General features: G+C 41.5%; 1 protein-coding gene across 1 annotated transcript; it reads right to left on the reverse strand.

Moving 5' to 3' along the window:
- Positions 1-9,110: 9,110 nt before the first annotated feature.
- Positions 9,111-20,652, reverse strand: LOC148041766 (protein NOI4-like). The gene is made up of 4 exons (XM_087682275.1): positions 20,350-20,652; positions 20,143-20,256; positions 9,700-9,918; positions 9,111-9,592 (listed from the first exon to the last, which is right to left on the reverse strand). The coding sequence occupies exons 2-4, from the start codon at positions 20,146-20,148 to the stop codon at positions 9,566-9,568; spliced, it is 252 nt and encodes an 83-aa protein (XP_087538401.1). The 5' UTR covers positions 20,149-20,256; positions 20,350-20,652; the 3' UTR covers positions 9,111-9,565.
- Between the last annotated feature and the right edge of the window lie 2,404 nt (positions 20,653-23,056).

Raw genomic sequence — 23,056 nt, forward strand, 5'->3', positions numbered from 1 at the left:
AGGTCCAAAATCTCAATGATCCCCCCTCATGTTGTTCAATACCCTTCAAGGGTGGTAACTCACACAACATGATGGAAGGGGGTTACAAAATCTCAATGACCCCCCCCCCCCCCCCCCCCCCCCCCCCCGCTTGCATTGTTCGGGTCCCTAGGGGGTTGTATTGCACAACACAAGGGGAGAGGGAACCCCCTCACATTGTTTGAGTCCCTTGGGTTGGGGGGGGAGGGGGAGGGGGGGGTGGGTCACCTCAGGGCCTACACAACACAATGGGATGCCCTTCAAAAATCTGGGGAGAATCAACTCATGTTGTGAGGGTCCCTATGGGGTGACCTACACAACATGAGGAGAGGGCCTCTATATTTGTGGAGGGCAGCCCCTCACATTGTGCTACAATAGAAACCAATGAAAAGAAGATTTAATACAAGGGATGCACCTTAGGAGAGGACCTTGGATCACGTGTGCGTGCCTGTGTGTGTGTGTGTGTGTGTGTGTGTGTGTGTGTGTGTGTGTGTGTGTGTGTGTGTGTGTGTGTGTGTGTGTGTGTGTGTGTGTGTGTGTGTGTGTGTGTGTGTGTGTGTGTGTGTGTGTGTGTGTGTGTGTGTGTGTGTGTGTGTGTGTGTGTGTGTGTGTGTGTGTGTGTGTGTGTGTGTGTGTGTGTGTGTGTGTGTGTGTGTGTGTGTGTGTGTGTGAAAGGAGAGAGAGAGAGAGAGAGAGAGAGAGAGAGTGTGTGTGTGTGTGTGTGTGTGTGTGTGTGTGCGCAAAAAGAGCAAGCCAATCTACCACTGGCTCAAAGCCATTTATGGCCTTGGGTATTGCATACATGGGGGGCACATACATAATCATATCTATGCATCCAAATTAATTTTCACTTATGTGAGTCCACATTTTTGTTAACATGGCATGAGTGATGTCAACATATGCAATCACCTTATATAGCTCAAATTTGAAATTAAAATGTTCATTTCACACATTGGATGCATGTTGGGACTCCATAGCTTTCTCATCTTGAAGATTCTTGGTGCCATTGCACAATGAGACTTTCCCAACCATGAAGCTCCCACGATGTGATAATACCCATTGGAGCTCAAAGAGCACCCTCTCCTTGCATTGTGCTAGTCCAAGCCTTGCATAATGTGAAAGGGAGGTCCAAAATCTCAATGATCCCCCCTCATGTTGTTCAATACCCTTCAAGGGTGGTAACTCACACAACATGATGGAAGGGGGTTACAAAATCTCAATGACCCCCCCCCCCCCCCCCCCCCCCCGCTTGCATTGTTCGGGTCCCTAGGGGGTTGTACTGCACAACACAAGGGGAGAGGGAACCCCCTCACATTGTTTGAGTCCCTTGGGTTGGGGGGGGCGGGTATACCACACACCACAAGGGGAGGGAGGTCCAAAATCTCGAGGACCCCAACTTGTGTTGTTTTGGTCTTGAGAGGGGGGGAGGGGGATATATTGCACAACATGAGGATACGAGGTCCAAAATCTTGATGACCCTCCCTCGTATTTTTCACATTTGGGAGCCGAGGAGGGGACCACACAAGGCAAGGGGAAGGGATTTCAAAATCTCAATGACTCCCCTTCACGTTGTTCAAGTCCCCCAAACCCTCCACCCCGGCGGGGCCAAGAGAGCCACACAATGCAAGAGGGGGGCCTCATGATTTTGGAAACCCCCTCCCCCCACTTCACATTGGTATGCATAAGGACCAGCAAAAATTGAGTGCCATTCAATTCTGTGAGAGGAGGAACATTCTAGGGCTTACATACCTCCACAAGGAGGTCAATGATCTTATGATTATGAACGCCATCTTAAGGTATATTTGTTAAGCCATAATACTTTGAAAATTTTGCATGCTTTTCTTAGTATCAAATGGCCTAAAACTTATTATTTATTTAATTTTATAGTTTATTCATCCTTGTAAATCTTCTGTTTGATCAACAAGACAAGGCTTTCATCCTAGACTCCCTACTATCCATAGTCTTCATCTAGGAGAGGACATCCCTTGTTGTGGATGTGTGCCTATGGTAGAATGATTGCAATTAAGATCTTGTACAGTACCTTGTGATAGCATACCATGAAAAGTAAGGAACTATCTAGTATATTTTTTCTAAAATATCTCAAATCTATGTTTGTGGTGACACAATTCAACATATGGGTATCATAATAATGTGAAGAAGTAAGTTTCTTAAGCCGATGAGAGGGAGAGGGGGAGAAAGAGAGAGAGGTACTTATATTGTTTTCCTTTATCAAAACAGGTCTATTGAAAAACTTATCAAAGGCTTTGAGGCCATCAACAAGACAATGAAATGCTAGAGAATATATGCATAGTCAATTGCAAAGTGCTAGAGCAAGGTGACAGCCACACAACAACAGAGGGAGGGTTTGCTATAGTGCCAAACTACTCCTAGAGCATTTGCTTGGGATCCAAACCAGCTTTGTAAGTTTAATTTTTCTTAAATTAACGTAGCATGGTGTTAATTACTTTATAGTTAATCTCATTTTGCACAATTTTATAACTACACAGATGATGACCTTCTTCTATTTAGAGTAGAGATGGTTAAAAATCTAATCAATTGTTCAACACATAGAAATATCTCGATACCACATGCCTACGTATCTTTGCCACTCACCCAATGCCCAAAGAAGTCAGAAGGGCGAAATCCCATGAGGCAAAGGACACCATCAATGGTTTTAAGAGTTTAGATATGGAGAGAATTTAAAAATTGTAAATATGCCACAATTTTGTATACAAATAAAAAAAAATTCTCTTGTATGTAAAACATAGCCTTGTAATAAGATACAATAATTAGTAATAGATTTCAAATTATCTTTGTATTACATTTTGTCCTTATTACAACTATTGCATGTGTATTCCAATCAGATAGGTTGTGGCAAGAGAAAAACTCGTTTTGTAATAATGTCAACACATAAAGTATTTCTATCTTTTCTTTGTGGCACATACACATAAGGTTCACCGTGATTAGCATTATTAGAAAATAAAAAAACATATAGCTTAATCAATGCAACACAATTTTGGATTACATATTATATTTACCTTGTAACCATTGCACATGAATGAATAAGCAACATGGATACTTATGTCATCATTTGCTCGGTACATTCACATTTGACATAAAAAGATGTTTTCCCTTACACTGAGCATCATTAAGGGCTTATCCTCTAACGAAACCACTAACATCATCATGGGATTATCAAAGTCAATCTGTAAGTCTTGATCAGCTACTACTACTACAATATTTCCATCCACATAATGCCATCTCATATAATAGAAAGTCAAAATAAGATTTTGTGATGTAATCATATATTTACAAACTATTGATTTTCATTGCACTTTAGGCATAATCCCACATACTTCTTCTGTATCCCAACCTTGATCTAAGAATTCTATGCATTTTTTTTATTCAAATATGATTATTGATTATATTTTCCAAACTTCCTCATCATAAAAGAAGTCCACAAAAACATGTAATGGTATGAAGACTGTGATATTTACCTATCGACTCGCTACACTAGGTCGTAGATATCTTTGGATATCTGCATAAATCTTTAACATAAAAATTTTGCATGTTTTCGAGTCTAGAATTAGCCACTCTGTGCTATCTAGAGCTGGGAGTGGAAGAGGCCTAAGAGATCCATATCTTGACATGCTTGATGATGTATTGTAAAACTTATCATAAAAGAAAACGCCTTCCTTAGCCAATGACTTGTTTGAGGTTGCTTTTACAAATGCTCACCAATAGAGCCATGAAATGCACAAAGATTTCAACTATGCTTTCAATATGTTGCTAGTGTTTGAGGTCATGTGTGTGTGTGTGTGTGTGTGTGTGTGTGTGTGTGTGTGTGTGTGTGTGTGTGTGTGTGTGTGTGTGTGTGTGTGTGTGTGTGTGTGTGTGTGTGTGGGTGTGTGCGTGCGTGCGTGCGTGCGTGCGTGCGTGCGTGCGTGCAGGTGTGCAAACATAGACAAACTTCAGCAAATTCTTGAAACATAAAACCGAGTTTGAAGCCTATTTATATATTTCAATAAACTTACACTTTGGTCTATGGCATGGCATGTCAATGGGCCATCTGTATAAGCATATTTCTAAGTGCATATATGCATGTTGTATAAGCACCTCCTTATATTTTTTTTCATGGTCCTTCAAGCTTGAAATCCTTTACTCACTCCTTGTCAGTGTCAATGAATTCATTTCCACGTCTTCTCCTCTTCTTTTTCTGCGACATGACCCAAGAACCAAACAACAAATATGGTAGTAGGAATCCACTTACTATTGTGAAGGTCAAAATTGTTGTATGTTGTGATTGCTCTAATAAAAGATGAAGGATGTCAAGGACTTGAAGCTTCCATTGAAATAGAAGATGAAGCAGAAGAGGACATTGAGTGGAAATCTTTGAACAAATATTTTTGAGTGAGCCCAAAAATTTGAGCAACATCTAAAAAAAGACCATTGTTAGGAGAGTCATGTTTGTGCCCTTGTCATCAATCAATAATCTATTGGAGTACCTTTTGAAGATCATCGTTTGGCTTTGTTGGTGAGAAGCACAATCAAAGAACGTGCTCAAAGAACTACACGTGCGTGTGCATGTGCGTGCGCGTGCGCGTGCGTGCGTGCGTGCGTGCGTGTGTGTGTGTGTGTGTGTGTGTGTGCGCGCACGCGTGAAAATCTAAATGAGGATGTAATGTTGCATCCTTATTTAGGATAGTATACCCTCACTCCCTTGAATGAGGCCATGGCACCTTACTATCATTCAAGAGAGAGAACAGAATCCCTCAAATGAGGGTGTGATGCCATGCCCTCATTCAAGGGAGATAAAAACACCCCTAAAAAAGGACATGATACCATATCCTTATTCAAGGGAGTTTAAGGGAGTTTTAAATGAGGGTGTGGCATTACGTCATCATTTATTAGAGAGAAATAAACTCCCTTGAATTAGGGTGTGGTACCATATCCTCATACGTGAGAAATAAAAAGCTCCCCTAAATGAAACTATGATGCCACACCCTTATTTAGGGGACTTTTAGAACTCCCATAAACAAGGATGTGGAGTTGCACCCTCATTCAAGGGAGTTTTAGAACTTCCGTGAATGGCATCACTCCATGTAAGGGAGTTAAAGAGCTCCGCCAAATGAGAGTGTGGCACCACACTCCCATTCGACAAAGTTCTTTATCTCTTATGTATGAGGATGTACCACCATGCCCTCATTCAACGAAGTTTTAGAACTCATTTGAATGAGGGTGTGGTACTCTACCCTCTTTCAGAGGAATTTTTAAGCTTCCCCAAATGAAGGTATGGCACCACTCCCTTATTCTTGAAAGTTCTTTAGCTCCCCCAAATGAATGTGGTGTCACATCCTCATTTGGGGGAGTTCCTTATCTCCCATGTACAAGGGTGTGGTACTAGTCCCTCATTTAACAGATTTTTAGAGCTTCCTCGAATGAGGGCATGGTGCCATACTCTCATTCAAAGGAGTTCCAAAAAACTCTCATGAATAAGGGTGTGGCACCAGGCCCTCATTCAAGAGAGTTTTAGAACTCCTCTGAATGAGAGCATTACATGACATTCTCATTTGAGATAGCTCTTTAACTCTGTCACATGAGGGCATGGTGCTATGCCCTCATTTGAGGGAGTAAAAAAACTTCCCTCAATGAGGGCTTGGCATCATGCCCTCATTTGACCCCTCAAAATGAGAGTGTGGCACCACATTCTCATTTTGGGGTGATAAAATATTTTCCATAAAGGAGAGCACACTGGCATGTCCTCTTAAAGCTATCTTGAATGAGGGCAATGCACCATACTCTCATTCGAGGGAGTTTGAAAACTGCCATGAATGAGAGATGTCACACCTCTCTCTCTCTCTCTCTCTCTCTCTCTCTCTCTCTCTCTCTCTCTCTCTCTCTCTCTCTCTCTCTCTCTCTCTCTCTCTCTCTCTCTCTCTCTCTCTCTCTCTCTCTCTCTCTCTCTCTCTCTCTCTCTCTCTCTCTCTCTCTCTCTCTCTCTCTCTCTCTCTCTCTCTCTCTCTCTTAGGACAGAAATAGAAAATAGTTGAGAGAGAGAGAGAGAATGTATATGCACATGTGTGCATGTGTATATTTTTGGAGTTATTAGGCCTTTTGAAAATTTAGCTAAACAAGAGCTAATGTGGATGATAGAAAATAATGTCTTCTATATTCACACTGGTGGTGATCATTTGCCATCCAAATGCCCAAAGCTAAGGAACAGAGTCTACTCAAATTGTGGAAGAGTAAGGCGATGATGCAATAGTGTATTATGCTCCTTGATAACTTCTATATTATAACCCTTATGCTAATATTCCTTATCAAGTCAATAGAGGGCTACTATATGCTAGGACAACATAAGTGCACCAAATGAGTAGAAACATACCATACCTAGGGGCAATATAAATCCTACACGGATCCCAAGACCACCAAGCCGCCTAATAATCACCTACCCACTAGCTATAGTCCTATTCAGTATGTGGAGAAACCATTAAAAGATGAGCTTTATCTGAAACCTTATCTCTCTCATGATAAATCGAACAACAAATTCCTTATGGACTATAAAGCAATTCTAGTATTGATCCTTGGGTGCACAAGAGACTTTGGAACCATGTAATTGAGAGAAGAAATCTCTCTTTGGCATTGCAATCAACCCAAGCACAAATTGTCTGATACCTAAAGAAGCAAGAGTCTAACAAATACAATAGATGAAAGCCAAGATACCTTGATTTCAATATCACACATTTATTTCCTAGTTACCCAAAGCAACAAGCATCAACAAGTAAGGCAATCATGCCCTCTGTGCGTATATGTCTATTTGTTATCGAGTTCTTGGAGGACTATGCGTCAATTATACTAATGTAATGAGTAGGGCTCAAACCAAAAGGGTGAGAGTTTACCTTCCTAGATGCTCAATGCTCGATAAATTCTCAATAAGAAGGGAAAATCATAAGAAAAGATCAAGGAGATAGACTACGAAGATGATCCTCGAAAGTGAATGGGATACAATGGTAATATTTGTTTGAGTGGCCATTGAAGTAGAAATTGCCATTACAACACCCAAATTTGAGAAACCTAAAAGTGCAAAAGTGGACAAGTACCCTAATCCAAAAGACCAACTCAATTTGATTGACAAAGTAAAAGATTGGGTGGAGATATCTCAAGAGTAGTTTTGAGAAAGGGAAGTTGACTTGGACCTGAGTGCTTAAGGTATGATGGACATAGCACCTAAACCCACGAGGTCTTGGAACCTTTGGCAAATCCAAGTCCAACCCAATCAATGAGGAATGGTTTCCCACGATGTCCTCTCGCAAACAAAATCAACCAACTCTCACAAAACAAATCTGAATAGATTTGAAGGCATGGACCTAGGAATGAACCTCAACCTCCACGCATGTGTTGTTACCTATTGGAATTCTATTTAAACAAAATCCACTCATATGCAAAGCCTTCAAATCATGGATATGTTCTAACACAATACCTAGCAAGACATAAGGATCTTTAAGAGTCAACACCTTTTGGGAAGAAGCTGAAAAGAACATTGTGCTACAAGTAGTCATCCTAGGTGACACAATCAAAGGAGAATCTATTGGCACATGTGCTAGGGAAAGCATAGTAAACTGATAAGTGCTCCAAGAATGGGAGAGTAAACTTATTCAAAACATACACTTCAACTTGACAATTGTAGACAAACCAAAAGTCAAACATGTTGGAGTCTTATTAGACTAGCTAGTCAAGATTGGAGAAGTGTAGTTTGAATTGAGCTTAAAGGCCTACTATGTGCTAGTCCACATGATGCTTAGCTCATCAATGAATGTTTGACCATACATAAGATACTACAGAATAAATTTGAACTTACTAGAACACGGGAGTTTCTATGGGGGAGACTTGGACAAAACCCCCTAGCAATCCTTAATCTATTGGAAGAAATCTCAAAAGCACAAAATTGAAGCTAGACTAAAGTGCATGCAGTGAATTTCATATGATTATGCACTCTTAGCCATCCACGTTCCTAAGAGAGATTAGAAGGGCTATTAAATGATGACAAATCTTGGAGTTAAATGACAAATTAGAGGATGAAGCCTCAAAGAAGAAACTACAAACAATCAATTACAAAACCAATGGATAGATCATAATGTAGATCTTAGCAAATCTTTCTCCAATGAGTGTGATAGGATTGCTAGTCTGTGGTGTTGTGATTGAACAGAATATAGATTTAAGAGTGCTTAGAATTTCTTGAGATCTTGGATTATAAATGAGTTGGATTGGTGTTACAAGGATGGACCACTCTATATCAAGTAAGAGCACACAATACAAATACTACTCTTGATAATCAAGAGATCACAAAGAATCAAACTTAGAGTTAAATTTAGCATGGACTATGATCCATAGATTCCCCATTTAGACAAAGATGAGCATACCAAAAGAGATCTATCGTATTACTTAAGGTGGTAAAGTAGAAGCCAAACAAAGGATGCAAATGACGCTAATAAGAAACCATAAAAGAAACCACAACATCTATGAATGTCTTACTCAATTCAAAAAAGATCATATTCTAATGACACTAGAGGCTAAACATGAAGGAGACACCACTAAACCAACCAAAGGCCTTGCCAAGATGAAAGAGGCAAACATAGGTGGGGGAGGTCTAAAAATCCGTACTAGTATTGCTTGCTAAGAACCTCACCAAGGCAGAGAAAACAAAACTATTAGATCTCCTAAGGGAAGACTAGGATGTGTTCACCTGGTCATATGAGGATTTGAAAGGATACCCCTTGAGATCATCATACACACATTTCCACTGGCACCTAATATCAAACCTACAGAACAGCAGCCTTATCCTACAAACCCAAGGTGAATGCATGCAACCAAAGGAGAATTAGACACGCTTTTAAATGCTATGTTCGTTGATGGATGCATTCGAGCATTTCCATGTGCATGGTGGCATTGACAACTTTAGGCTCTTCCTACGTGTCAACTTATGCTCCAACCTTCATTACTAGATTAGGCAGGACGTCTCAACTGTGCCCTCTTCTATGAAGAAAATTGAGAGTTAGGCAAGCAAAATTGCCAAAACATGGGTTGCTTTCTAAGTGTTCTAAAACCCCCCCGGCAGTATATTTCGAATGAGAGAAAAATATCGCATTACAAAGCGAAGAGGCACTACAAAAAGAAAAGGGTGTTTAAGGCTGTTCATCACATACGCATGCAGATCCTACATAAATTATTCTCTATTTTTTGTTGATAACGCGCGTCAAGATCAATGTTTCCTCTCTGCATCACGAGGATGTCTCGTAATCTCTCAAACATTGCCAGGGTTGAAGTATATTAAACGCCAAATTCTGTACAAATATCCAAATCTAGCCTTAATAAAAGACGCCAACGTATCATCCCTTCAAGAATTTCAATTCACCTGCGCTCTTCCACTAAAGCACAGAAACAACGCCATACAGGTTGCTGCAACTGTTATGGCTGTACGTGTGCAGACTCAAAGCGACGATATTGCCTGAGGCTGAGTCCTTCTAGCAGCAGGAGGTAGAAATGATTGTTAAAACCATCCACAACAACCCCAAATCTGCGAAAAACAACCCACCATACATCGGACACAAACAGTATCAGAGTGCACTCCATAAAGTTACAAATACCAAAGAAAAGAACGTCAATTACTGAAGACGCACTTACAGAATATGAAAGGGCGGACTGTTGCGAATTTGATGATGGTTGATGTGCATTTCCATTTTCGTGTTTGGAAGGAGAATCTACTTGAGGTGGTGCACGAATAGGTCCACCTGACTTCTTTTCGTTGCGTGCTTGATTGAATATGACTGTAAACCCTTCGGCCGAAGCCGGATCCTGTTCATCCCATGCACCAAACTGTGGCAGTGCATGACTTCTATCTGGCTGTTCACAATGCAGGAACACAGCTAAAGCTTTCATAAAGTAACAAACAATGCCTTCGGCTTGTGTCACAAACACATATGCACAACACTTAAAAATTTCAAATCCCGAAAATGCAAATAGCATCCCCAATATAAAGAAAATGTGATAGAAATGGTCCTGCTTAGGCTTGTGGAAGTGTCATTCTATTAGCTGATGGTGCTGTGGTATGAGATGCATTAGCCCATGTTCACCATAATTGGACGTCTCTGGCCAAGGATTCAGAGGCTGTCGTCAGAAGACTCTTCATTAGAACATCCTTTACATAAAATGAATTCTGTTCGTCTTGTGCACTTTCTTTTGTATTGCATTTGAGGTTGGATCAGCAGTATGCGCTAGAAATTAGATCAAGTACCTAGGAGGAAAGATACAACCGATGCCACTTTCAGCCTTGGACCGTAGCGGCATCCTTTGTGGAGACACACAGTCCAAGGAAACAGGGTTCTGTGAATTTAAAGAAAGCACAACCACACTAGTGTGTTGGCTGAATCGTTCCATAGCTTGCCAAAATCAGTTCCAAGCTGGCAAAAAGGATAAGGGCGGATGCCACAGTCCCAACCGTTTTTGGTCTCAGCTTGAGATGAAAATAAGTTTATTGACGAGTGGAACAAGTCCTATGATAATGTTGCTTTTGATATGGTGCTACATTCTATATTTCAAGTGTGAGCAAAGAGACCTCGTATCTACCTGGGCAAGGCCAAAGTTACGCTCTTCATTAGTACTAGGATGACAAAGGAGCAGGCACAATCTATTTAGACATGATATACTAGCCCAGTGTACCCTGAGGGACCTAGAAGGTGCTAGCCGAAGGATGTGACCACCAACGCGCGTCTCAATATGTCTCCACCGAGGAAACTTGTGACGAGGTGGAGAAATGGATCTGAGTGTGGCTGCATCAGGAGCCCTGATAATGGTGGCTAGATAAGCCTATGGTGTGAAGTCTAATGTAGCAATTGTGGCAGACCAATCACCCAAACCTTCAAGGGTCCTGAAAGGTGCAGACAGAGGGGGCTGTCCATATGCCACGCGTCTAGTGTGCATCACCAAGGATGGGTGGTTACTAGGAGGAACAAAAGCAATAGGTGTAGGTGTTTGAGGAAACCCTCTTGGCTGGCCAGGCGGAGTACCAAGTGCAATTGTGGTCTGCTGTGGAGTGGATCTAGGTTGAAGAGCCTTGGCCTTGTTATGATACTCCTTGTCTACGTATCTTGAATGCTGGCAAGGAGTGCAAAACCTATTCTTTTTAGGGAGTTGCCGCCACATATGTCTAGATTCTTTGTTTCCATATGAAGAAGGGGTAGGTCTAGATTCTTTGTTTCCATATAAAGAAGGGGTGAGACCCTTGTTAAGATTGGCCTTTCCTTCTTGAGAGTCCTTGCCATCTTCGGATTTACCCTTCAAAGAAGAGGATACCAGAGCCCCCTCTAAAGTGGACAATATGGAGGAGGTCCTTTTGTGGACTTGGTCATGCAGCCTTGCATAACACAAGAGCTAGCATTCGAACTCGTAAAAGGTTGGCGATCAAGGCAATGAAATGATTTGATGCATGAAGTGAAAGTATTTAGAAGGCAACTTTTTTAAAAATAGGGTGACTTGTTTGTCATCTACCTTTGGGGAGCTAGTGGTGGCAAACTTGGCAAGTAATCATCTATATTCAACCATCTTGACTTTCAAATCGTCCCCTTCCTTAATGAAGAACTACAACTTGTGATCGAGATTGATACACAAAGTTCGATTTGTCGCTGCATAGAAATCAATAAGATGAATTGAGCAATCAAATGCTAGGAAAAAGTGTTGAAACTACGACTAAACTCCAGAAGTAACCCCTATATCAAATCAACATTCATTGTATCATTGCAAGCCTTCATAGAAAATTATGATCACAAGGGAGATGAGCCACGTGAGAGTCCGGCATAGCCTCTAGACCAACTACTAGGTCCCAAAGACCCTAACGCTCATGCAGTTGCAGCATTAGATTTTCCCAAGTCGTGAAATTTGACCCGTTAAAATGAGTCTTATTAGTAAACGTATTCTTGACTATAGCGGGAGTGTGAGTGTTGAGTGGTGATGTCACAAGGAGGTGAAATTTTGAGATGTGTAATCTTGCTCATAACATTTGATTAAGTTATCAATCATGCAAGGTTGTTTAGCACATGTGACGCACATGGCAGTTATTTTATGGTAACAAGCCAAAGACCCTGTAGATGTGGGTGCCAAAGGCAAAAGTTGTAATAAGTTATATCTGACAAGTGCTAGGTGGTACCCAATGTCAGATTTGGACCTAGACCAATTTATTGGCCATTAATGTCAATGGTAACATTAGAGACTAGGCATTAATTAATTAATTAATGTTAGTCTAAGGGTCAATAACTGCTCAAGGATACTTGGAAGACAATTTGACCTGGCCAATTTAATTGTTGGTTGGTGGAATTGATTTTCTAAGTACTAGAATAATTATTATATTAATTTTTAAAATTAATATTCTAAAAAATAATTTAATAAGCTAGATAATGCTAAAAAATGGGAATAGAAGGCTGCCACTTAACAAAACTTGCCCATGCAAGTGGAATTGTATCTGCATCTATCAACCATGTTTTAGCGATAGCTGCAATATCACATGTATTGTTATAGCATCACTGCCTTAAGGCACACATCATTAAAGGGAATGAAAATGCTTACTCGTTTGAAGTATCTTCCGCCCCTTGATTATAAGTCTTTTGATTCTTGTGATTATTATCTATATGGCAAACAGACTCGTAATTCCTATAAGAAGTCTAGCACTACGTGCATGGGTGAGCCTCTAGCTCTTGTTCATTCTAATGTTTGTGGACCTATACCTTACAAGTCTTTAGGTGGCACGGAGTATTTCATTACTTTCATTGATGATTACTCACATAAGGTCTGAGTATACCCATAAAACACAAATTGGAAGTCTTGGCTACATTTAAGCATTGGCTTGCTTTTGTTAAGAACCAACCTAGATGTAGACTAAAATGCCTATGATCTAACAATGGGAGTATGTATCTAAAGCCTTATGCAGCTTTGTGATGAGAGAGGTATTAAGCATTAGTTGACTACCCTATACACCCCACCCCAAAATGGTATGGCTAAGCGCATAAATAGGACAACTCAAAAACAAGTTCGTAGTATGCTTAGCCAAGCAGGCTTACTGCAACACTTTTAGGCTAAGGTAGTTACTACTGCTTTATATTTAATTAATCAATCTCCGTGCACTACTCTTGACTATCTGGTTGCAGGGGAGATATAATTTGGAAAACCTCCATCATAAGCTCATTTGCATGTCTTTGGTTGGGAAGCTTTCTACCATGTTCCCAAGGACAAGTACAATAATATGGATCCTAAGTCCATGAAATGCATCTTTCTTAGTTATGGGAATATAGATGACACGGACTATCGCCTATGGGATCCACAAGCTAAGAAAGTCATCCATAACCATGATGTTATTTTCCATGAGGAGAAAATGCATAAGCAGCCTGAGCAAGTCGTTGAGGTATACAAAGTGATATTTTAGGAGATGCCTCCTATTACTGTATAGCTAGCTAGACAACCTGCAGTAGTAGATGCTTCAATGGCCCATGACCATGATGTTAGACAGGATGTACAGGCCCCACAGCCTATTTTGCAATGATCTACTAGAGATAGACATCATCCTGATCAGTTTGCGTCCTCTACGGATTATGTTATAGTGGCATATTGGTGAGCCTCTTATCTATGATGAGGCCATACGCAGAGGTGATACTCACTCTTGGGAGAGGGCCATGTAGTCAAAGTATGGCTCATTGCAAAAAAATCATACGTGGGATTTGGTTTCTTTGCCTAATGGAAAATGTGCTTTGCCATGCAAGTGGATGTATAAGTTGAAGAGTATCCCTGGATGCTCCAAGCCAGCTTATAAGGCCAGATTGGTTACTAAGGGTTTTAAGCAGGAGCATGGTATTGACTTCAATAAAGTCTTCTCTCCTATCGTCAAGATGACTACCCTACGCTTGGTTTTGGTTTTGGTTGCACAGCTCAATCTGGACCTCTATTAGATGGATGTCAAGACAGCTTTCTTACATGGAGACTTGCATTATGAGATTTATATGCAACAACCTAAGGGCTTTGAAGGAAAAGATAAAAAACACCTAGTATGTAAGTTGAGAAAGAGCCTTTATGACCTTAAGCAAGCACCTAGGGAATGGTACCACAAGTTCAACGCTTTCATGCATTCACAGGGATATACCCATAGTAATATGGATTTGTATTTATACACAAAGAAGGCATGTGATGGCAGCCTTATGATTTTAGTACTCCATGTAGATGATATACTAATTGCTAGGAATGCTCATGATGAGTTGGATACCTTAAGAGATCAGCTCAAGAAGAGCTTTGAGATGAAGGACATAGCACAAGCCTAGCATATTCTTGGGATACGCATCACGCACGATCGCTCTAAGGGGCTTCTTTACTTGTTGCAAGAGAACATCCAAAAGATCCTTGAGCGGTTTCGCATACAAGATGATGAAAGATGAATCATGCTGATGAAGTGAATCTGATACAAGGATGCCGTAGCACAAAGGAAGCCCTGGAGTGCAAGAAGATTGCCGAAGAAGCCTCTGAGTCTACAAACGCAGGATGAGGAGGTGTCACCGAGAGCAAGGAGACTGCTGTCGTCGAAGGGTAAGGAGCCTCTTAATCTGCAAACGCAAGGATGAAGAGTGGTGCCTACGAGCAAGGAGACAGCCAATGAAGCCTCCGTCTACAAATGCAAGCCTGATGAGGTGACGCCAGCTGCTAGGAGTGATACCAAGTGGTGAGGATGAGCCAAATGCTAAAAACGCAGATAAAGACAACCTCTGAAAGTGAAACGCCAGCTGTGGAGTGACGTCAGAGGGTGGGAAGCAACCGAGAACCAAACACAAGGTGCAATTGCCTTTGATGAAGGTGACGCCTACTGAAGAGAGACGCCAGATGGTGAGGAACTTCCCTCGCAACCAAACACAAGAAGGTGGAGATGCTAGAAGGGTGGAGGATGATGCCACATAGGGTGGATGCTGACGCCAAGAGAGTGTGGACTCCAAACGCAAGGTATAGGAGCACAGAAGATGCTGTCGCCAACAATGGAGGATGAACACCAGCTGAAGAGGAGCACACTGCCACCATAAACGCAGCCAACTAGAGATGAAGGCTGGTGCCAAAAGAGTGTGGAGATAGTGGTAGGAGAGGAGAGAGAGTGTCAGAAGACTAACGAAGAGCGAGTGGGAGTGACGAATTGAAGGATCAACCGTCAAGGAATGAAGAAGAGAGTGACCTATAAATAGGCACAGTCAGTCTAGGGTAGTGCCCCTTTTTGGGGCTGTAAACCCTAAACACAAAAACGCAAACTGCGGATGAAGGGTTTCTCAACAAGATGTTAAGCCTATTGGATGTCCTTTACCTTCTCATGCAAAGGTTAGTCAGATCGATTGTCCACAATCTGATGAGCAGAAGGCTAAGATGGCCAAGATCCCTTATGCATCCGCAGTAGCAATTTGATGTATGTCATGATAGACACTGGACTTGACATAGCATTTGCAGTGGGAGTTGTGGCATCCTATATAACTACACCTAGCAGGCAGCATTGGGATACCATTAAGGGTATCATGATATACCTTAAGGGCACTGCAGAAATGTATATATATTATGGTGGCTAGGATACTAGAGTCGTGGGATACACCGACTTTGATTATACAGAATCTGGACAGTAGAAAGTCCACCTCTAGCTATGTCTTCACCTTTGCTAGAGATGCTATTTCTTGGATGTCTAGGATGCAGAAATGCACAACCCTATCTACTAGGAGCAGAGTATGTTGTATTCGCTGAGGCTTGCAAGGAGGCTCTTTGGTCTCGCAAGCCTCGATATTATTGATTTAGTCCTCCCTACACTGCATTCGGATTCTATGAATGCCATTCAATTGGCCAAGAATCTAGTCTTCCATGCGAAGACAAAGTACATTGAGGTGCGCTATCACTTCATCAAGGAGGTGTTAGAAGACAAGTCTGTTGAGCTTTGTCAAGAACTCGACTGACAAGAATCCTACAGATCTGCTCACTAAAAGTCTCTCAACGGAACATTTTGCCTTCCTTAGGAAGGTGATACGTGTAGGATGAGATAACATCTATTCCTCATCCTATTGTACTTTACATACATTTGTACTTTGTCACTTTTTTCTTGTTCTCTCCTCACTAGGGGCGCATTCACCTTTAAGTGAAAGATTGTTGGAGATAAAGGCACCTACGCCTAACCGCCTGTGTATTCATTACATTGACAAAACCCGCACACCTTTACATTGCAGGTGGCGGCGCCCATCACTATCACTTTATTCATTATTCTTTTAGTGACATTTGAATAAGGGAAGGCCGGTCACACATTGTGACTGTTGGAGTTCCCACATACAGTGTGTGTCTCTCTCTTGCCCTTTTGCTCCATCCGCCATAGCTCTTACTTCCACTTGTGTACTTCCACTCGAGCCCTACCTTTTAGCTATAATTAGTGCTTAATCAGGTTATCTACTACCCTATCCAAGGAGGAAGGCTAGTTTCAAGTGAATAGGTGAGGAACTTCTGACTAGACTACACTTTGGGTAGTTGCTCCAAAGTTCCCACCATGCATCGAACATATGTGCACAATGGATCCATGTGTGTGTAGACTGACTAGGCATAGGATGGATAGACACACGATACACATGACAAGCAAAGGGTGGAAATCCTTGCGCCTTGAGTGGCCCATGGAATGTGAAAAGGCGCAACATAAGCACGGGATGAGAATCCCTCCATATGATGAAATGTGTAGCATTCTCAATAGCAGAGTACTAGGGTACGAAATGGCATGCACTTGTGGGTAAATAACATGTTGAACTAAATGAAAATGAATTGGGAGTAGAATTAGAAGATCCTACTCCTATTATGCTTGATGTGGAAGGGATCAAACCTAGTGTAGATTATGCAAGTGTTGAATCCAATCCTAAGCTACTAAAAGCAAAAGAAATAAATCTAAATTATCATGAGAAGTGAGACAAACATGAGGAAATTGTGATTGGTTGGCACCAACAACATGCTCATATGAAACAAAAGGTAACATCACAAGTACACTTGAAGACATACGTCTACCTCTAGAGCCTGCTCTATGGACAATGACATACCACTACTGGTCATGGTTCCCATGATGACTTCTTACAACTGCATCCTACACAACAAAAGAAGCAACAAAGAAGGGTTTTGGTTCATATGAATCAAAAGGATTATATGAACCTACATCGAGCCTAGCTGTGATGAAGACGAGGGTTCACTAGTGGTCCCTTATGCGGATGTCCTTGAGTGGACAGATGGCCCGCCTCACCATTATTCTAACAAATGCATAGCTCCTAATGGAGAGTGGACCAAAATGGCTGAACCCTTGTTCCCATAATTGTCATGGAGACTTTCCTTCCCAAAGTCCAGCAAAGAAGGCAAAATCCAACATGAACCACCAATCTTCTCAGCCTTCACATTTGATAACATGTTTTTGTAAAGAGGAAACCACCCAAAGAAAAAGGGAATCAATCAATAACCAATCAACCTCATAAGTAGCTGATAGACTTGGGACAAAGGGGTAGTGAAAGTACCAAATGCTAGAAAAGCCAAACCAGCTTGAGTTAGTCAGTTGGCCACCAACAAAGGAAGGGGATGAAAATATGGCACCTGGAGCACACAAGGTCTCAAGCATATAAAATAATAAGTTGTATTATTAAAGCGTGGGAACTAGCCTTTAGAAGGTGCGATGGATAAGAATAAGGAACTAGCACACAAGTGACCGCATGAGTTGGCATGTAAATGTGACTCCAAGCAATGTACTTGGATCTCCACTTTGCCCACATAATGAGGCTGTCTCGTAGGTTGGGTCTATTTTGTGTCTATCCATTCTATTAATATCTATTTGCCCACATAATAAGGTTGTCTCATAGGTTGGGTCTATTTTGTGTCTATCCATTCTATTAATATCTCTCATCCTCTTACTCTTATCATCAACTCCTGGGTATGGTGATTCCTCTCTCCTTTCTTCCACCATTGACATCCTGGAGCTCCATGCTCTTGAGCAACTAACACTCCTTTGATTTTTCTACCTTGATAGGTTCCTTATCATGCTTTTGGAATATAAAGTGTCAATGAGAATCCATTTAAGATTAAAACCCATACTCTAGTATGTTTTAAATCCATTTTCCCTTCATGGGAAGGTTGTACAATAGTAGGCGGAAAAGGAAAAAAGTGTGAAAAAGAAGAGAGAGAAACAAAATTGCGATAAGGACTATGGAGGGAAAGGAATGTAAACTCCATTGATATCATGCACAGGACCAAGAATTCAAAGCTTCGAAAGAGAGAGGGAAAGTGAGACAACTGTGAGCACCAGAGAAAAATGCCATCATTTGTCGAACTTTCCATGCAAGGTTGTCTAACTATATCAACACAGCTGAAAAGTTATTTGACATCATAAGGAACAACCTTTGATCATCATAAACTGAGGAACCACAAGAAAGTCTGGGCACACAGCCATGGCCACATGCCACCAAAGTGCCTGAAAAGAAAACATAAACCCTAAACACTCTAGTGTCCTCCAAACTTTGGAGCACTTAGAGGTTTCCAAGAAACATCACTACAGCTAGACAAAACAGATACTATTTACATATTGAACATGTTCGGCTTATGAAAAGTCTGTAGGAAGAGGAAAAAAGTGCTACAGATGGTGAGTTTGTTGGGTCGATTTTAACAACATATGAGAAAGGTCACCAATGCTTTGAAGCACTTTCACTGCCCTAGATTGGACCTTGCAAAAAGTTCCTTTTGCAAACAAGAAGCTCAACCTTTGAATGCCTTTATAACATCATGTGGAGAATCTCGTGCTTTTATATCATCATGCAAACTGCCTCAATGTGAAAGAGCAAGAGAGTGTCCAGTAAATGCACATTACATAGCATTGTGCATAGAGATGATCTCAAGAACATTCCACATCAGTCCATGTATATTAGTAGCTAGAAACAAGCCCAAATTTAGTTCATAAGGTTTCATAGCTATCTCAAGGTGAGATAGCAACATTGCACGCGGTTGATAAGCTCTCATAGCTATCCCAAGGTGAGCAAAATTGCATGCTCCATCACTTGATAAGATAATTGATATTCTTATACATCTAAAACTCCTTGCAACTTGTGTGACATGACAAATTACAAGGCGCATAACAATTCCCTGTTCGTTCTTCTCCTACAACAAGTCAACTTCCCTAAGTTTCACTTTAAAAACTCTGTATGAGATAAGTTGGACACATGTTTCATAGCTTATTCTTACACATTCAAGATCATTTGTCTTTAACAATAAGAATGTCCTACGGTAGCTTGCCTTCTATGAAGCCAAACTTCATAGATCCCAAAAAGAAGCAGGTACCACAAAGGAGATTGAGAAATGCTGATTGGCAACTTACTTGTGCTAGGACACATTGCAGCAGCTATTTGGCAATTTCACAACCAAGGCTTCATCTTATGAAGGTACTTGCAATGCACTACCTTACTTCACATACTTGGCAGGAGAACACCTGTCAATGCGCCTACATAACACTAAATATGGTATACTTCCAAAAAGTTCATCTATCAACCCCACTCTCGTTAGTCCCATCTCTTGTTGACTTTCTGACATATATAGAATGCAGTGCTATGCTGCACATTGTACTTAACCCCCAACAAAGCAGCTTCCAGGTTAAAATCAACAACTGTCTAATCATGGTCATCTTCATTTGCAGGTGATTCAAGTTATTTTCAGCAATTCGCACCTGTGTGACAGGAGAAAATGAAATATCTTTGTAATTAAATTCACCCTCCCTCCTATTCCATGACTATAGCTAGTTTCTGGTGCTGAGAGAAAGCAAGCTCTATGTATGCCATCGGCTATAGAAAGGGGACCAGAGTTTAGCAGTGGCCTAAAATTGATCAATTATACATATGATAATGCATTACAGAATGATCCATCCATTGGTTCTTAAAGATGAAGCTTGTTAGTCTCCCCTTTTAAAGCAAATGTCGAGCACACAATTCCAGGATTAAGTTTCAAACATAATACATTAGAACATGGAGTAAGGAGCAAAGATTTGAAATGGATCCATGCAAGGTTTTGCAGCTATGTACATACCGTCATCCTTTGATGAGGGCTCGTCACTTCGTCTCCTGAAGGGGAATCAAAATACTAAGCAGGAACTTGCTGGAACCTGGGCCAAGATCCAAGTTACACGCGCGCGCGCGCTCCCTGCAGCCCCATCCCTCACACATTTATTCCTTCGTCCATTCATTCTTTCATACAACGAAAGCCACGCCATACATACAGAACACGAGAACAAACCTGAAGAAGACAACGATGCCCTTTGTTTGAGATCCCTCTCTCTCTCTCTCTCTCTCTCTCTCTCTCTCTCGTGTCTCTGCGCGCCACTCCTGTCTCCTGGGATTCATATGAGACTGTTCCGTCCCATCAGCTGGTGCTTCTAATTTTTCCTGTCGTGTGCTGTGTGTGTAGCTGGTTGTTGGTGGGAACTGAGGTCAACTGCCTGTCACAGCAAACGGGGCTACAGCGGGATCCAGCACTAAATTTATAAATATGTGCTCACATGCACTTCTAAATCCTGCTTTTACGTTGGCAATGCTTTGAAGGGCCAGCTGGTGTACACAAGCAATGTAAGCGTGTATTCAACACATTCGGGATGAGTTCCTGATTGGGGGTTTTGTCATCTTAATAAACCAATCTCATTACCAAAAAAAACTAACAACTTATTATGTTAATAGTCATTCCTTTTTTCATATAATACGATTGAGTTATATGACTCAAAGAGATAAAAGGTCTAAATGTATAGTATCATAGGATGTAGCGTGGCTTCATGCCATAGAGCTTCATTTTTTGGACGTGAAAAGATATGTATTAAACCAAAAAATTTCCACTAAAGTTACATAGGCTCAGGGCCTAATGAAAGCTGAAATCTTGGCCACATCCTCACTTTTCAGCTTACCCGGTTTACCATAGAGCTCCCATTTACCTAAAGCCCTAAAGACAATGTCCCTCCATACTATTGAATTACAAGATCTTGAGAACACACAGCTATTCCTACTAAGCCAAAGGCTTTCCAATACATAGATTTTGATCGAGTGAGCCGCAAGGCATTTGTGGAGATCCGTGAACATGAAATCACCAAAGACCCATGAAAATTTGCGATCAATGTCATTGCAATTTTGGGCAAACTTTGTTGAGGCCTGATCCCAAATAACCCTGGCCTAACATTCGTGCCAAAAAAGGTGACTGATGGTTTCCTCCTGTCCACAGTGGCAAAGTCCATTAGACATCCCCCTGTTCTTGAGTTTGGAGCCATAAAACAAGGCTCCAACCATCACCCTCCATATGAAGACCATGCCTATTAAAGGAAACTTTTAACACCCAGTTGCCTTCAAGGCAAAACTTTAGCCTCGATGGGCTAACATCAAGCTCCCAGAGTGCTCTGACCTTGAGACTACCTACAGAGTCAAGCAACAAAGTAGCTCGAATGGCTTTTTTCTTGAGCATTGACAGTATTTCTTTGTCCCCCAAGAGTAAACTCCTAGGAAGCACATGCTTGGATGCGACGAGACCCTGACAACGTACAACTACCCATTCCTAGCTAATATGACAAGATTGGGGCAAACCTAGATTGTCTTTGACCCAATCAAAGCTAATGATGTTGGAGCTGTCTGAGCAAATCCATTGCCCAAACCTGGAGAGCCCCTTCTTAGCCGGTGTGATGCCTCTTCGGCCCAAGAGCGTGGCCAAAGGTAGGTTAAATCTCATGGACCACATTAAGTTTTCCCCTGTGTAGAGGTATGTTGAGTCTTCATTGCTGATTGTCCTACTTAGGATCCTACCTCATGAGTCTTTGAGTTGATGGGAAATGCTAGAGGCTTTAACTTTCTCAATTACATGAGAGAGCACCATGTCAGCTCCTCCAAGGCCCCAATTTGTGCACAATTTACCATTGTTTAAAGCCAATAGGTCCAATAACATGCAGGCCCACGAGCAATTCTCTGACCAACATTTCGGTAGCAGCTTGGCTCTGAGTGCATCCACCTCAACTTGAGGGTTGGGTAATTTCAGACCTCCTTTACTTAGCGAGCTCCATAAGACTTCTATAGCAATGGGAGAGGCATGCCTTGCTTTGCCGGCTTTGCCCTAGAGGAACCTCCCAACAAGGGAGTCCCATTGCTTCTAGGCATTTTTTGACCAGTTGATCAAGGGCAAGCAAAAGCGCAGCATCGGGAATATGAAGACTGAGAGGATCTTGAGCTTTGTATGTAGTGGTCAATTCGTTCTTGCCCAACTACTAACCTTATCATGTATCATGTTCAATACCCATTTAGTCCTGGTTAACTCCGAGATGTCAACTCCCAAGGGAAAGCCCAAGTACAAGAAGATATTGCCTCTTTTGACTACATCTCCTTTCCATTGAAGATTTCTGAGATCATCCTCCGAAATGCTTATCAGTTTTGATTTCATGTAGTTGATACTAAAACCCATTGCTAGACTATAAAGATTCAGAAGCTCGTGGGCCTTCATCATGTTCTCTTTGCTAGCTTTGAGGAACATGAGCAAGTCATCTGCAAAGCCTTGGCCTAGATGTTGCTTGTTTCTATACCTAATGCCTTGGATCTCATTTTTATCTGCCATGTGTTGCAACATGCAGAAAAACGGATGCGTGGCTACCACAAAGAGTGTCGATATGGATATCCCTAGTGTTGGTAGTCTCAGGCTTAAACTCATCTGGAGTAAGTTCGCAAGGTCATGCTACAAGTATGGTAATTGGGGGCATTTCTATAAGGAGTGCCCTGACTACAAAGTTGAGGATGAGGAGCTCAAGTAGGGGCCCAAGGCGTCATGGACTGAAGTTGCAAAGGCCAGCCAACACCGCCCTGCAGATGACACTCACATGAAGAATAAACAAGAAGAAGGTTGCCAGACTGTCAAAGGTAGAAAGGGTAAGCATTCATCAAAGAAAGCAAGTGAAAGCAAGGCAAAGGAACGCAATGTTAGGGGG

Source organism: Lygodium microphyllum, chromosome 1 (assembly GCF_053477565.2).
Source record: "Lygodium microphyllum isolate KBCC chromosome 1, Lygodium_microphyllum_v1.1.10, whole genome shotgun sequence".
In the NCBI taxonomy this organism is placed as follows: Eukaryota; Viridiplantae; Streptophyta; class Polypodiopsida; order Schizaeales; family Lygodiaceae; genus Lygodium; species Lygodium microphyllum.